The sequence below is a fragment of the Lissotriton vulgaris genome, chromosome 3_1 (genome assembly GCF_964263255.1).
Source record: "Lissotriton vulgaris chromosome 3_1, aLisVul1.2, whole genome shotgun sequence".
NCBI lineage: Eukaryota > Metazoa > Chordata > Amphibia > Caudata > Salamandridae > Lissotriton > Lissotriton vulgaris.
In genome coordinates, this window is record NC_141689.1 from 232,929,390 (window position 1) to 232,943,995 (window position 14,606).

At 41.1% G+C, this 14,606-nt stretch overlaps 1 protein-coding gene across 1 annotated transcript in view; it reads left to right on the forward strand.

Annotated features, from left to right (window-relative positions):
• The window catches only part of SIGLEC15 (sialic acid binding Ig like lectin 15), a 183,181-nt gene extending 169,022 nt beyond the window's left edge, over window positions 1-14,159 (forward strand). The window contains exons 4-5 of the mRNA XM_086962901.1: window positions 2,419-2,449; window positions 13,514-14,159. Coding sequence (XP_086819027.1) covers window positions 2,419-2,449; window positions 13,514-13,565 — 83 coding nt within the window. The 3' untranslated portion in view covers window positions 13,566-14,159. The remainder of the gene's footprint in view (window positions 1-2,418; window positions 2,450-13,513) is intronic.
• The last annotated feature ends 447 nt before the right edge of the window (window positions 14,160-14,606 follow it).

Below are 14,606 nucleotides of genomic sequence, written 5' to 3' on the forward strand. Positions count from 1 at the left end.
CTCTCTATGGCAAGGGCTGGCGGCTCTGGTGTTCGTCTGAGCAGCGCTCATGCTGGGAGTCCCTTTTGGAAGTGGCGCCTCAATAAGTCCTACCTGATCATAGCGGTGGCAGTGCGCACTGAAGACCGAAGGGAGGAGATCGGATACCCCCTGTGTGCTGGAGGGACGAAATCTGGCATAGATCGCTACGGGGACGATCCCGGTTGCATGTGAATTGGACAGATAGCCCGAAGCCGGTATTATCTCTAGGAGACCTTGTTTGTGTGGCCCATACTACAGTTTTCCGTGGAGACGCTGCTGTCGGATTGTGGAGGGGACTGAGAGGCGACTGTGTGTACTTGGGAGACTCCCTGTTCGTTCCAAGTGGATCGCCACAGGGACATCTGGCTCCATGGGTAGCGGTGGATGGCTGTTGAGTGTGTTGTATCCTGGGACATTGCAAGAACTCTGCCTTCTCTTGGACTGGCCTGCGTGTTCAATCTGGTACTTTGATTGCCCGACCCTGCACCACACAGACTGGGATAATTTATGATTAGGGCCGGGTGGGTCTGCGGGAATTAATGGCACTCTGGTTTCTTCTGTTGCTACACAGGGGATTTCCATCTTAGCTGTGTGACTTGAGGAGCTGAGCGGCGACTGCTATCTGTTTATGTTGGGGTCTTTGATGCCTTGGTAACAACTCCGGTGTAATTGAAATGCCATGTGGCGGTGGGGGGGGGCGGGGGATGGGGGGGTCGGGGGCCTGTACTGGGAATCCTCCATACTTCTTTCTTTCTCCTATCGTCGGGCTCTACTTAATTTCTTTCCTTTCCTTTTTTCTTCTATTTTAGTGTAGATTATTGTCTCTTTCTCCCTTCTCTTTCTCTTCCTTCTATATTTCGGGTTTTAGACACTGGGCGACAGGCACGCTGCTAGGGGGGTAGGCCGTAGCCATATGCAGGGGTGCAGGGTGGGGGAATGGGGGAGGGGTCTTATTGGTTTTTTTTTTTCGGTTTCCATGGCCTTCTTTTATTTTTGTTATATTTGGCTTTTCTTAACTTTCCTCTTTTTTTCTTCTCTTCCCGGGATCTGAGTGGAGTTAACTCTCTGTACGTTTTTACTAGTTCAAATAATAAGGGTAGAAGTCTTTCTAATGCTTTGCGTCACCGCGGTCAGGCACTGTTTCGGTGGGAGAAATGTACCGCTTATTGATTATCCTGATACTGTACTCCAGCGCTATTATCTTGCCTACAGCAATCCTGACTGTGAATATCCTGTCCTACGAATATCCCTTGATTTGTTATGGTTTAATTGTACTGCATCAGATCCTGTTCTTTCTTTAATTTAAAAAAAAGAAACCTTCTTTAATCCTGTTACCAATATGGTAAGACTGTTCTCCTGAGTTAAAACAGAGTATTTGGGGGGCGGACTCCTGCATTTCTATGGCTTACTTGATTTGATTCGACCGCCTCTGTCTTGACGACCGACCGTATGGTTTTTAGACTCATGACTGTAACTGATTTACGTAACAATAAAGGTTTACCAAAAAAAAGAAAGGTACGCTTTGGGTGCGCGACTCGAAAAAAAAAATCAATAAAGTAATAATATAAATATATTTTAAGAAATTATCAAACAAAAAACTGAGTTTTAATATTTTAAAAAACATTTTTTTTCCATTTATATCAAAAAAATGTAGAAAATCAGTATAAAAAAATAAGTATAACAATTATTATATTTAAAAATTGTCATTTAAAAAACCTTTGAAATTCACTGAAAAAACCAAAGGTTTCAGACATGTTATAGTTAGGAATTAGCATTTAAAAAACCTTAGAAATTCACTGAAAAAACCATAGGTTTCAGGGGTGTTATAGTTTGCTGGACAGTTAACTCATACAAAACCATTGAAATTCCTCCGTTACAGTTGTACTAATTATAACTCCCGAGCCCGTAATCTACTGCTGATGATGTCACATATTACATAATTCATGACATGGTAGTGCCAGTGCCAAAAAGTGCCACTCGATTGAACCGATCATGGTTCATAAAGTGCTAAGTGGTAATATTCGAAGACTTAAAAGTAAGGAAGTATGTGAGTGACTTTAAAATTCATCATGAGCAATTAATCTAGTATTTATGCAAAGGAGTAAATCAAAGATCAATGTTTTTAAAGGCAGGTATAAAAATGCTCGCTGGAGTGAAGACCAAGATGTGTCTTTGTGTGAAGCTCCAGGATATACCTCCTTTCCAGTTGGCGCAAACGAGCCTCACGGTTGCCTCCTCTTCTCAATGGCAGGATTGTATCTATCACATAGTATTTGAGATATTCTGAATTTTTACTATGCATATATAATGTTTTAGGCCAAAAAAGACAATGTGTTTGTAATCTTTCATAATTATTATTGTAGTCTCTAGCTAACATCTATTGAATTTTCCTTACAGATAATGACACAGAACAACCCCATCTTTCAAGGTAAGCTTTTCCATGATTGTCTATTTGTTGAAATTCAGTTTTAGTAATATAACTGTACTGAAAGCTGACCTGTAGTGAAAGGCAGGGCACCAAGAACTTTTATATAAACACCGGCTCTTCTAAAGAGTAGATTTATCGATAACAGTCTTCAGAAAGACTAGAGAGTAACTTACAGATGGGAGGATCTTAAGTATGTCATTGACAGAGACTGCTTTATCCCCATTGCTGACATACTCCTTCGATGGGCCAATGGACTAAGAGCCACCAGATGTTTGGCGAATCGATTGCCTACCTGATTTAGAGTGGCCAGTTGAATGGTCAGTTTTCATTGACCCTTACCGCCAGGTAAAACTGGGTGGTAAGGGACAGTGAAAGCTATAAAATGACACCCACAACATGGAAGACAACACTAAGCGCATCAAAAGTTTAATAATGATAATATTAATGGTAATGGATGTCCACCAGCACAGCAGACATCAGCTAATTTGGTGGGTGGTGGACCCTCGTTATAGCGGGAGTATATCAACGGATTTACATCTGTCTGCCAAAGTCTAAATCAAGCCCTAGGAGATATTGTTGTCAACATGGATGTATCTTGATTCTACAAATTAAATTATGCAAGGATTGGTGCAATACTAAGGGAAGAGATACACTATAGTTACATTAAAAAAGCAATGTAATGAAATTAGAAGTCCAAAAAGTGGCTACACTCAGTATTTGCTGTATTTTTAGGTCATTTGTGAGCCTAGTTCATAAAGCAATGTGTATATACTGGAATGCATACTTTGTTCTTATGCATCAGTGGAATGTCCAATTGCATTCTGGATTCATCAACTTTCATGTGTAGGTTAATACTATTTTCCCAATATACACAATGAAGTTGGCAAATTTCTTTCCAATAATAATAATTTCAAGCATCACACTTCCAGGTTACTCTCCGTATCAATGCAGGTAAGCAACAACCCTAGGTATGGAACTTGTTCCCTGCACCTTAACATGAGCAGCGCCTTCAGTGATGAAAGCCTTCTCCCTTCACAAGAGGGAGATAGTGATGTAGGATCAGTGCAACAAGGACATTAACAGCTTGTTCCTCTTCCTCATCACTGCCCTTCTCAGTGACGCTAGCCAGACAAGTAAAAGCGTGATTTTATTAATACCACATAACCCAAAATCCATGACATTTACAGGTATTCCATTGCAGTAAAGTACAGCTGAAGTAATTGAAACTGTAGAAACCTCTACACTGATGTGAATGAAAGTGCTAGCGAAACCCAGGTGTATGTGCATTGTCTCACAGGAACCCTTTTTATATGCTGCACAGGAAATAGAAAACCCCACCTCTTGTGGGCTGGCCCTGCATGGAAGCAGGGTGCCTAAACCAAGCAAGTTCATATGGAGATGTCTAGCCAAAACTCTAAACAATAGCAGTGTTTATAGCCAAAAAGGCATGGCCCCACTTTTATAGCAAGCACAATGTAACCTCCACTTTGTCACAGGGCCTAAACCTTTATGTTTGAATCAGAGGCCATGGCTCATGAATTATAGAACACTTGTGATAGTTTTAGGCTACATTTGGCAATAGAAATATCAAAGAAGCAGCTCTTCTGGGGTTTCTGGCATTGAGGCAGGGCCCACAAGACTTAGGTGCTGATTCCGATTTCAGTCGGAAGGGCTCCGAACGATGGTTGGAGCCCTTCCGACCGAATCGGAATGTTTTGCATTGATTCCTTTCCGACCGAGCCATTCTGATGGGCTCGGTCAGAAAGGAATCCAACTCGGATTTCCAGATTGTGTCCGAAAATCCCTCAGTACTCCCCTGGCCGCCTCTTTGCGACGGAGGTAGTACGATGGCAGTTTTTCACTGCCTTTTCGTGCCGGTTTTTCCTGCGTGAAAAGGCAGTCGGAAACTGCCTTTGGGGGCCCCCATGGGTGCGAGGCTGCCGAATGGTGGCACCTATGGTGCCCCTCTGTGGTTTCCTGCACCCGGTGGAAGGCACCTAGAGGTGCCAGCCACATGGTGCAGGGATGACCTGCACCCCTGCTTTTCACATTGCAAGCATGCTTTCCGCTCAGAATGCATGCTTGCATTGTGTAGTATACGAGTGCGACGGAACCCTGTTTAGTCGCATCATACTAGCAGGGCCGCACCCAACGACAGCAGGTCGGTCGGTTACGTCTTCTGACCGATGTCCGACATCGGAATTGGCCCCTTAATAGCAAATATAAGACATTTTCAAGAATTATTATCTGCAAAGGTATAAAGCAGCAATGGCTGCATTTTGCCAGGGTGTTCACCAAGCTCTAGCCCTTGGGATTACCCATTGTGACATACAATTGATGACATCAAACATACAGTACATTTTTTTGGACCTAATAGATTGTGCGGTCACTGGCTACTTTGATACTACTAAGTACTAAAGTTCAAGATGGAAGTCAAATCAGGCTCTCCAATTGACCCCTGCTTCCATTTTATTTATTCTCAATTAGCTAGGATTTTAGGCACCTATTTTACTCAACTTTTTAACCAATCTCTGGCAGCAGCAGCTTATCCAGAGATTTGGAAAGACGCAGTACTACTACCCTTGGCAACAAAAAAAAACTGGCATGGATGTATCTATTCTCTAACTATTGACCTATATCTCTCCTTTCCTAGATGTCTAGAATTCTGGAAAAATTGGTGAACAAACAACTATTATTTTTAGAAAACAACAAGCTTCTGGATTCCTCTCAGATGGTTTTAGAGCTCATACCAGCTCTGAGTCCACATTGTAAGCAGTACTGCATGATATGAGGCCAGCAGTTGGGCAGAGCCACGGCCATGATCCTACTTGACCGGTCTGCAGCTTTTGACACCGTCTTGCAGAGCTTACTGATTGACAGACTCCATAAGATCGCTCTTCATTCACATGCCCTTAGTTGGCTGAGTTCTTTCTTAATGGATATAACACAGATAGTTCAGTTGGGTCCTTGTACTTTTACATCTAATTGCAAAACTCCACAGGCTCCTCACTGAGCCATACTCTTTTTAAATCTTATGTATCTGAGCTGGCAAAAATTGTTAGGAAATGGGGCTTTTTAGGTCACTTTCTTTGCAGAGTTGCAGACGATACCCAGTTGATGATATCGCTGGGGGGAAATCACAATGGGACACGAAGCAATCTATGGAGATGGTTCACCGAAGTTGCAGGATGGATGACAAATCATTGTGTAAAACTTAATGCAGAGAGAACTGAGATCCTGTTGTTCGGTGCAGAACATCTGATATGAGATGCCTCTTGGTGGCCAGAGTCATTGGGAAAAATGCCCATCCCCACAAAATCAGCCAAGAACTTGGGGGTCCGATGGCCAACTCTCCATACAAGAATATGTCAGGGCTACATGTGGTAAGTACTTTGGCATTCTCAGGCTTTTGAGAAGGCTGTTCAAATGGATCCATACAGCGTGGCAAAAAAACATAGTCTAGGCTGTGATAACAAGCATACTGGAGCATGGCAATGCTTTATTTGTAGGCACGGCTGATTATCTCTTTACAGGTTTGCAGGTAACCCAAAAAGCTGCGGTCAAACTAATCTGCAATATGGACATATTTGGCTCTTTACATTGGCTATTTGAAGCGCCTATGCCATGCTCATAAAGGTTTGCACAATGTGAGTCTGGAGATCCTACAGACTAGAGTAGTATTTTAAAATCCCACTTGGGATCTGAAATCTCACAACTTGGCCCTAGCAAAAACTAAACATATAAGGAAAGTCAGAACAGGAGGCCGCTCCTTCTCTTACTTGGATGCTGCTCAGTGGAATTTCTTACCATTGAATTTCGTCGCATTAACAACCATACCAGGATTAGACAAACATTTTAAATGTGGCTTTTCCCAGGCTATATGATTTTTGTGTTGATTATGTTCAGTGTAGATAGATCTCTAAGTGGATAGGCCGGGTATTTTTCTTAGCGTCGTGATATCCCCTAGGGGAAAAGTGATGCGCAGTACAAATATAAAAAATAATAATAAATAATACTTGATGGGTTAGGAATTTCATAAACAGCATACTTTTCCCAAGATTAGGAGGTTACTTAGGAAGTGAAGAAGAACTACTCCCAAAAGGGGATGTTTGGTGGCAAACTCCTCCTTAGATCGTGGTTTCAGCAATTTCTTTTGCACTTCTTAAAGCTTCCTCATTTGCTACTGTATTTCCCATGGTTGAGGGGCATAGTCTTCACACTGATTGACAAAACAATAATATTCTGTTCTCTTCGAAGTATTGTCTTTGATCATGTTCTCTCGTAACCTTCCATGAACATGCTAGGGGTTCACTTTTCTGAAGAAAAATGTAAGATTCAAGAGCCCTATAGAGAGTTTCACAAACAGTCACAGGGTAGCCAATCTGATGACCACACTAAACGTATATCTATACAATTAACCTTCTTCCTGACACCCAGATTCCACATGGAAGAATTTACCCATGATAGTAAAAGAAGAAGTAATATATAACTATTTGAAATAAAATCCAGAGTAACGTTTTATACGTCTTTCCACTTCTCCCACTAGAGCTTCAATAAACTTTAATTACAAACCCCAGTGGGAAGCATAGGCCATGAGCCAACTACAAGGAACTAAATGCCATCGCCAGCTGAAACCAGTACCCAGTTCCATAATTTTGATGCACCACTATCTGATAAAATTTCCTTCCATATTTCAAAAATTGATGTATGTCAGTTAATGGAAAAGCAAAAAACTGAGAAACTACATTGGAGGAAACCAAATCACAGACAATCACATTTTAAGGAAAAAAGTTTTTCAGGGAATACAAATAAATTAAAAAGTGAAGGAAATATTTTAAAGGAAAGGTCGTTGTAAGGGAAAATCTGAAAATTACATTAAACTGGGATGAAGTGTAGGACTAGTTAGGAGGTTATGGGTTCAGAGATGGGTAATGTTTAGGGATGATCAGGTTCTTTTAGGGGTCAGGAACACATGGAGTTCAGGCATAGTCAATGGCGTTGGATTTTAGGGTTCGGTGATGGGTGAAATTCAGGGGTGGTGATTTTTTTTAGGTTTTTAGGTTTAAAAAATGTGAAATATATAAATCTGAAATAAGGTCCCTTGAAGTAAAGCACTGAAATAAATACCTCCCAAAAACGGGTTCAGAAAGTAAGACCTGCATCATATTTACACCTTAAAAAATGCATGCAACAGTCAATTTAAAAAAAAAAAAGACATTTTATGAATTGGTTACTATGAAATGGTAAATGCCATTCACTTTGAAAATTTAAATTAAGCAGTTTAGTAGAAAAGATTACTCAGTAACAGTATTCCATGAAATTATTTTTTCTCTGAATTCACATACAACCAAAATTAGATCTAATCAGAGAATAATATCTTGTATGGATCAGAGAGAGCAATTAAAAAAATATGCTGTTCAATACCCAGCATGGTCATTTTGAATCCCTTGTCATACCCTTCAGATTGTCTAACTCACTTGTGACATTCCTACACTTAGTAAATTAAATATTACGAAAGTTGCTGGATGGTATTATGGCATTTTCTCATACCATAGAGGACCATAGGAGACAAATGAGGACACTGCTAAAGTGCCACCAATTCAACTTCTTATACGGTGAACTGGAGAAAAGTGTTTGAATCAGATGTAGCACCATTCTTGGAATTTGCCACTTCCAGACATGGTTTACGTATGGCAGAAGATAAGTTAAGCATGGTAAAAAATACTTTCACTGCAGTAAAAAATTCAACGGTTTCTTGGATTTGCAAATTTCCACAGACATAATATTAATAAGGGTCTTTTGAATCAAAACAAAACATTAATTTTTAATGAAGGGGAGCAAGTGCCAAAGGATGAGGCATGGGGGTATCAAGAAGACCCTTCATTGGTTCAAGAGAAAATGTTGTTGTTATCACATGAAAACCACATTCAGGAGTGTACAATATGTGCCCTGGCTAAATCCACCAGGACCACACCTTTGGGACGTCTCACCATTAGCCATTCCTGCTGAGTCCTGGCTCCAGATGTCTTTGGCTTTCATTGATGAACTCCCTAAGTCACAAGGTTATACCAAACTGCTAGTGATTGTTGATTAATTTACAAATCGATTCCATTTCATTTCCTTGAGAAAACTACTGCAGCGCTAGTACTGGCATTTTTTTCTAAATGTTATTTAATTGCGTATCATCCCTTAAATTCAATCACCAACAGGGAGTGAGAGTTTATCTGTTTCTGGAAAGTTCTGTTGAAACAACTCAGAAACATGCATTTCACCTTAACAAATTGTCACCTCCAGACAAATGGGACCAATGGGCAGACCAAGGAACAGAGTCAGGCACTGATACCTTCACTATTTTTTATGTGACCTCCACAAGACTGGTTCAATTGGATTAGTACTGCAGGATTTTCAGATAACAACTTATTATATTATGTCCTTAGATATTCATCCTTTGTTCTATCCATGGCTAACATCACAGCATGTTGCTTTTCAGTTTTGCACCCTCCTCAGCACCTGCTGTCAACTCCTTGTTACATAGTTTTCTGCAAGCCGATTGTTCTACATTAATCAATCTCCAAATAGGTAAAGTTGCTTTCAAAACATATTTGCAGACATGTACAGATTTTCTAGCACCTTGTTACAAGGCACAGGACATGTATGTGATTATCTACAGATCACCTCATAATTCACAGTTCCCACCCTATGTTCAGTCCTAGTTTTGTCGGTCCAGTATCAGTCAAACTGTGTTCACCTGATCACGGGAAGGTGTACCCAGTTTTTCATGTGTCCAACATAAAACAAGCACGTTTCTACAGAGTTATATCCTTCTGCTTCTATCTCAGTTGAGGTTATCCTTGATTCTTGCATCAGTCAGAGTCAACTGCTTTAGTTGGTGGCTTTGAAAGGTTACAATGTCTCGGATTTGCCCTGGGAACTACATGGCTTTGAACATTCAGCTCGTTTGGTTAAGTCTTTTTTACAAATAGCAACTTCATAATTCTAAACCCAAAGCTGTCAGGAGAGGGTACTGGCTGGTCCCTGAAAATTCAAAGGGAAAACAAGGGGCTATATAACATACAAGGCAATAGCTCATGCCTAAAGAAGGAATCAAGTGTTCACCAACAGAATAGATGGAGATTATAGCACACAGGACAGTGGAGATTACTGGCACCAGTGAGCAGAAGAGGCCAGGGAGACATAAGGGACTTCCAGGTCACTCCAGACTTTTCCCTTTAGAAACAACCACATTAGATCTCAACACTTCTAGTATGTAATGCTTCCAGGGCAGGTACAGCAGTGTCAGCATAAGGATCCAGCTCACTTCTAGGCTTTTGACTCTCGCTCTAGTGTATGACTTTTATTGATGTCTCTCACGTTTGTTATTTTGTTTCCACTTCTATTCACCCTCTGCAACTTCTTTGTAAGTTCTTTACTGTTTGAGCATTCCTTCATATGCTGTTACCTACCTTCCAATCTTGTACGATAGATCCACACACCTCTTGGCACTGGTTCAGGTCTGAGGCAGGTCTAATTATACTTACTGTTTCCAACATGCTCTGTTTCTGTCTCCTTGCTGAAGGGGAGGTTCTGTGGTTTAGTACCTTAACTATGTTTCCAGCTGTATGAGGCAAATTCAGCCACATCCTCGGTTTGTTCCTCCCTTTCTCTTTTTCCCCCGTTATTGGTCAGTCCAGAGGGTGGTTGACCCCACGATTGGTGTCAGGAGTATTGGTTTCAAATGCCTTCTGCTACTCAGCACGTAACAGCAGCTCCATGTATGTGTAGCCTGGATGGCTTCACAGAAATACTTGTCAACAGCCCCAATTTCAAGATGCGCATTACACACATGCTTAACACTCCGACATCAATGGTCCAAGCCCTGCAGAGTATAGTCTTTCTTTCAGGACAATGAACGGCTGGCTAATAAGAAGTCCTGTTTCAGAAGCCCACATGACTACCCTGAACTTTGAAAGTGTGACAGGAAACTCTTGGGTCCCATCTGAATTATATTAAAGACCTGTAAGACAGTCAGTGATGGCACACCACCACAACCGGCAAACAAGATAAAGTCATATGGAGGGTAATGCAAAACAGACAGCAGCAGCGTTACCAGACTAGAGACCTGGTAGTCCACGAAGCACACCAGACACCAGGCTTTCTATGCAGCCTTCATGATGTCAAATATCGAGGCAAACACCAGCAGTATCTTCTCAGATGGAAACCCTCTCCCTTGATAGGTGGAAAGGGGAGAGGAGGACAGTAACACAACTTCCATAGTCAAGAGGGCTAAATTATATTGTAGGTAGGAAGGCGACCTAAGGAGTTATTCCCATGACATTTTAGGTACCCTACCCCTTTGAGCTTTAGAAACAGATTGACAGAGGGGATTGAATTCCTTAGAAGGACGATGGCAAGGCTGATGCATAACTGTGCATCTAAAGGAGAAGGAAATAGAAACAAAATAAAGTATGATGCTTGTAGAAAAACAAAATAAAGCACAAATGAGGATGAAATCAGGATGCTGTATCAGAGTTAGAATTTAGAATTAGGAATCTTCATATGGACTTCAGGCTTGGTATGAACTGGTAGACTCTACCTCTGGCATTTGTCAGAAGTTTCCTTCCTTGATTGGAACATCGCATTAGGACAGTTCTGAGACACGTCTCTGGATTAAATGGATTCAGTTCAGGGTCAGATACGATAACAGTATTGGCATCTTCCTCAGGGGTCGGTGGCATCACTGCCAGAGTCAATGCAGCAATAACCAATGTGGATGGTGCCAGGTGTGGAGTTTCACTTGGTTCAGAGTAGACCCAGCAGTGGGTTCAGGAGGCACGGATGGTGCCCAGGGCTGACCTACCGGCAGTTGCCCGACTGGAAGCATTCATACACCTCTGGGGCCCAAAGGCATGATAGAGGGGGCAGGCAGGGTAATGAAAATGCGGACAGTGGCCTCTTTAAATGCCTCATTCTGTTGTGATATTGCCAAAGGACCTTGGAATACAGAGTGCATTGGAATAAGGTGCCGAACTGCTCCTCAGTAGGGGACTAGGAGTGAAATAACAGGTACCTTCAAATCCTTGTGATTTCTCAGACGGAAAGTGGAGAAGCTGGGAGGGGGCCCTCTTAGAATTCCTGTGCTTTTTTTTTTTTGACTTACCAGAAAACTCGGACAGTGACCACAATCTGTCGCAGGACCAGCCCTGACAAAGGGAACAGATCTGTGTCTTTGAACAGGAGCGCCCTTACTCGACTGCTTACCTTATTCAGCAATGTACAACTTGGCTTTGCTGTCCCTGATCCCCTTCATTTGGGAATATTACTCACACAAATTGCAGTCCTAGCTTGACCACAAACACCAGAAACACACCATGTGAGAATCTGTCACAGACATCTGTTTGTAACTGTTTCTACGAGGCTTAAAACCCGTAGCTTTAGGAGGGAGCATGTTCTGTAGCACAATGGTAAAAAAATTGAAAGAGAAAAAGGCTTGTTGACTGACGAGAAAAAGGTAGGCACTAGCAACAGATCCATATACAAAGGCTTGGAGAGAAAGAAACTGATGTCAGCATGCTTGGGTGCTTATACGCTACTCCAGCCATCACTCAGGAATAAGAAGAGTCAACGCACAACCACACAACACCATCTACTGAATTGCAAGGGCTATGCTGAAAACTCTTCCAGATCCAGTCTGGTGCAGGGGGAAATTCTAAAGGTGAGGCATCTGTGGTTGAAAGTATCTATCAGAAGGTGCAATATGTCTACCATATTCCAAAAATTAAAGGACTGGATTTTCAGAATTATTGAAAATGTCATGTGGTTTTAGTGCAACATTTTATTTTTGGCTTGTCCAGGGAAAGCATGAAGTTGTAATTTTTTTAAGCGTTGTCCACATCGGGGTAGAATGGCTTCACCGTTACTAAAGTAGAATAGCTGTACAGAGCATACAGTCTGTAAGTTATAGAATCAGTTAGGAAGACCTGTGTTTAAATTCTTTGGGAAAAGCAACAGATGAGGCACTTAATCCCAAAGAGTAAAACTGGTTGTGATCATTTCTTGGGTTTGCATTGTACGTTCCTAAATATATGTTCCTAAATTTGCTCATAAAACTGTGACTATCCTACGCTGTCGGAAGAAAAACTCAAGGTTTCTATGGTGTGATGATTGTGAGTGTGAATTCTGAAAACAAAAGTATATGACAGCATCAGCATTAGAATTGGTTAACACCAAGAGCAGGTCAGGGCTTAGGACTGATGCCAGCGATATAGGAGTAAGAGCTGTAGTGCTCCAAGAATGAGATGGGAGATTAGAAATGGCTACCTTTGCTTCAAGGCCAATATGGGGAGCTGAGGGAAGATATTACCAGATTGAAAGGGAGGCATTAGCTTTCTGGTGGAGCCGAGAATATTTTTGCCAGTATGTGTGGGGTACAAAATTGAGCAATACATTATTTTTTAATCCAGCATCCTAATGAGGACATAGAGAAACCTGTCAAAGCCCAGGAAAATAGTGCTTTTGATATTTCAGAAGAATTTGGGGTTTGCTGCACGTCTCTGTATGCATTAGCTGCCAATGACTATTTTTCTCAATGGCCAGAGTTCAAGTTGTCAGTCAAGTGATCAAATTTGAAAAAAAGTCAGAACACCAGCCTTAATCCACTTTATTATCCTTCAGAAGAAAAATTTAAAGTCAATATGCCACTATTTTCTGAAATGTTGAAAATCTTTTGGCTTCTCCTTTGCTAATATCAAACTTCCTTTTCTTTTTTGCTACACGCTGACATTGGTCTGTGTTCTTCTATTTTACTTCTAGTACTATTTCCTTGTAAATCACTCCAAAGATCCAGGAAGTTCATGAATACGATGTACTGGTTAAATATAAATAACACTATTGAAATATACTGTTTATGAGATGTCATATCAATACATTTCATGAAACAGTGTTTAAGGTTTAACAAAATGTACCATGGATCTGAAACATTCCTTAAATGCAAGTCATGAAATGTGTTCACCACGAGTCTGCCATAATATTTGCTAACCAGGATTCATCTGCCTTGTCATCCTTTAGGCAACATGTGCAAGAATCTACGTATGAAAACTTTGATGGCAGGAACCAATAAGAAATGAAGGTTAAATGTGATCAGTGATAAAGAAACCACACTGCTACAACGAGAAAATCTATGCTGCTGTCTAAACTGCTAAATATACATTTGTGAATAGATGCACTCCTGGTTATGTCATATTACTTGAAGATGTCTATTAGATCAATAAGAATTCACCCAACTGGGTGCTCAGAGAAAACCACCTTATGTCAAATTACTTGAAGATGTCTATTAAAGCAATAAGAATTCATCCAACTGGGCGCTCAGAGAAATACACCTCTTACTACCACTGTCTATTCAATCTGTTACTTTATTCCCAATATCCCAAAACTCCCACAGCTCACGTTGACACCAGATAGAACAGTCTACCTTGTACAGTAGGTCTCCCACTACCACCCATTCTATCTCACACACATCCACTGACAGTAACACTTTTCTAACACAATATGCCAGTATTTTGAGTGCTGGCAATTACATTAAGCATGACTGTATATAGTGAATGCATGACTTGGGGACTTACACTATTGTATCATTTTCAAACTAGCCTATGAGTTATGGTGTGGTAAGCTGCTTCTGGGCGGCTCCAAAACGTTGTGTTTGCTGAACATGTTTACTGGTTATATGTATTCTAATAAAGAATGTATATCAAAAAGATGGTATAAGGACCTGGCACAGCACCTGAAACACAGATGTCTAGGAACAATTCTTGCAATATATTGCACTGTAAACAATATGATCTGCGGTGATAAACAACACAAAGTAGTGCAAATTAACCCTTTTTCTCACTAGCCTTTGGTGGAAGGTGATGATTTATGCAAACAGGAAACGAACACATGGGCACTGAGGACCCCAATGCACTCAGACCTACTCACATTTAACTGGAGTAGATAGGTCTGCTAAAAAAAATAATCATATCTGATGGTGCAACTTCCTCACCTTTTGAATTCTGCAAAGCGTCAGACTGGTTCTGGAAATTTTCCAGAAATTGCTGCTGAACTCTCACAGGTGTTGCCATTGGCATAGCACCACCTTCAGTAGTGGTTGCACAGAGCCATATCC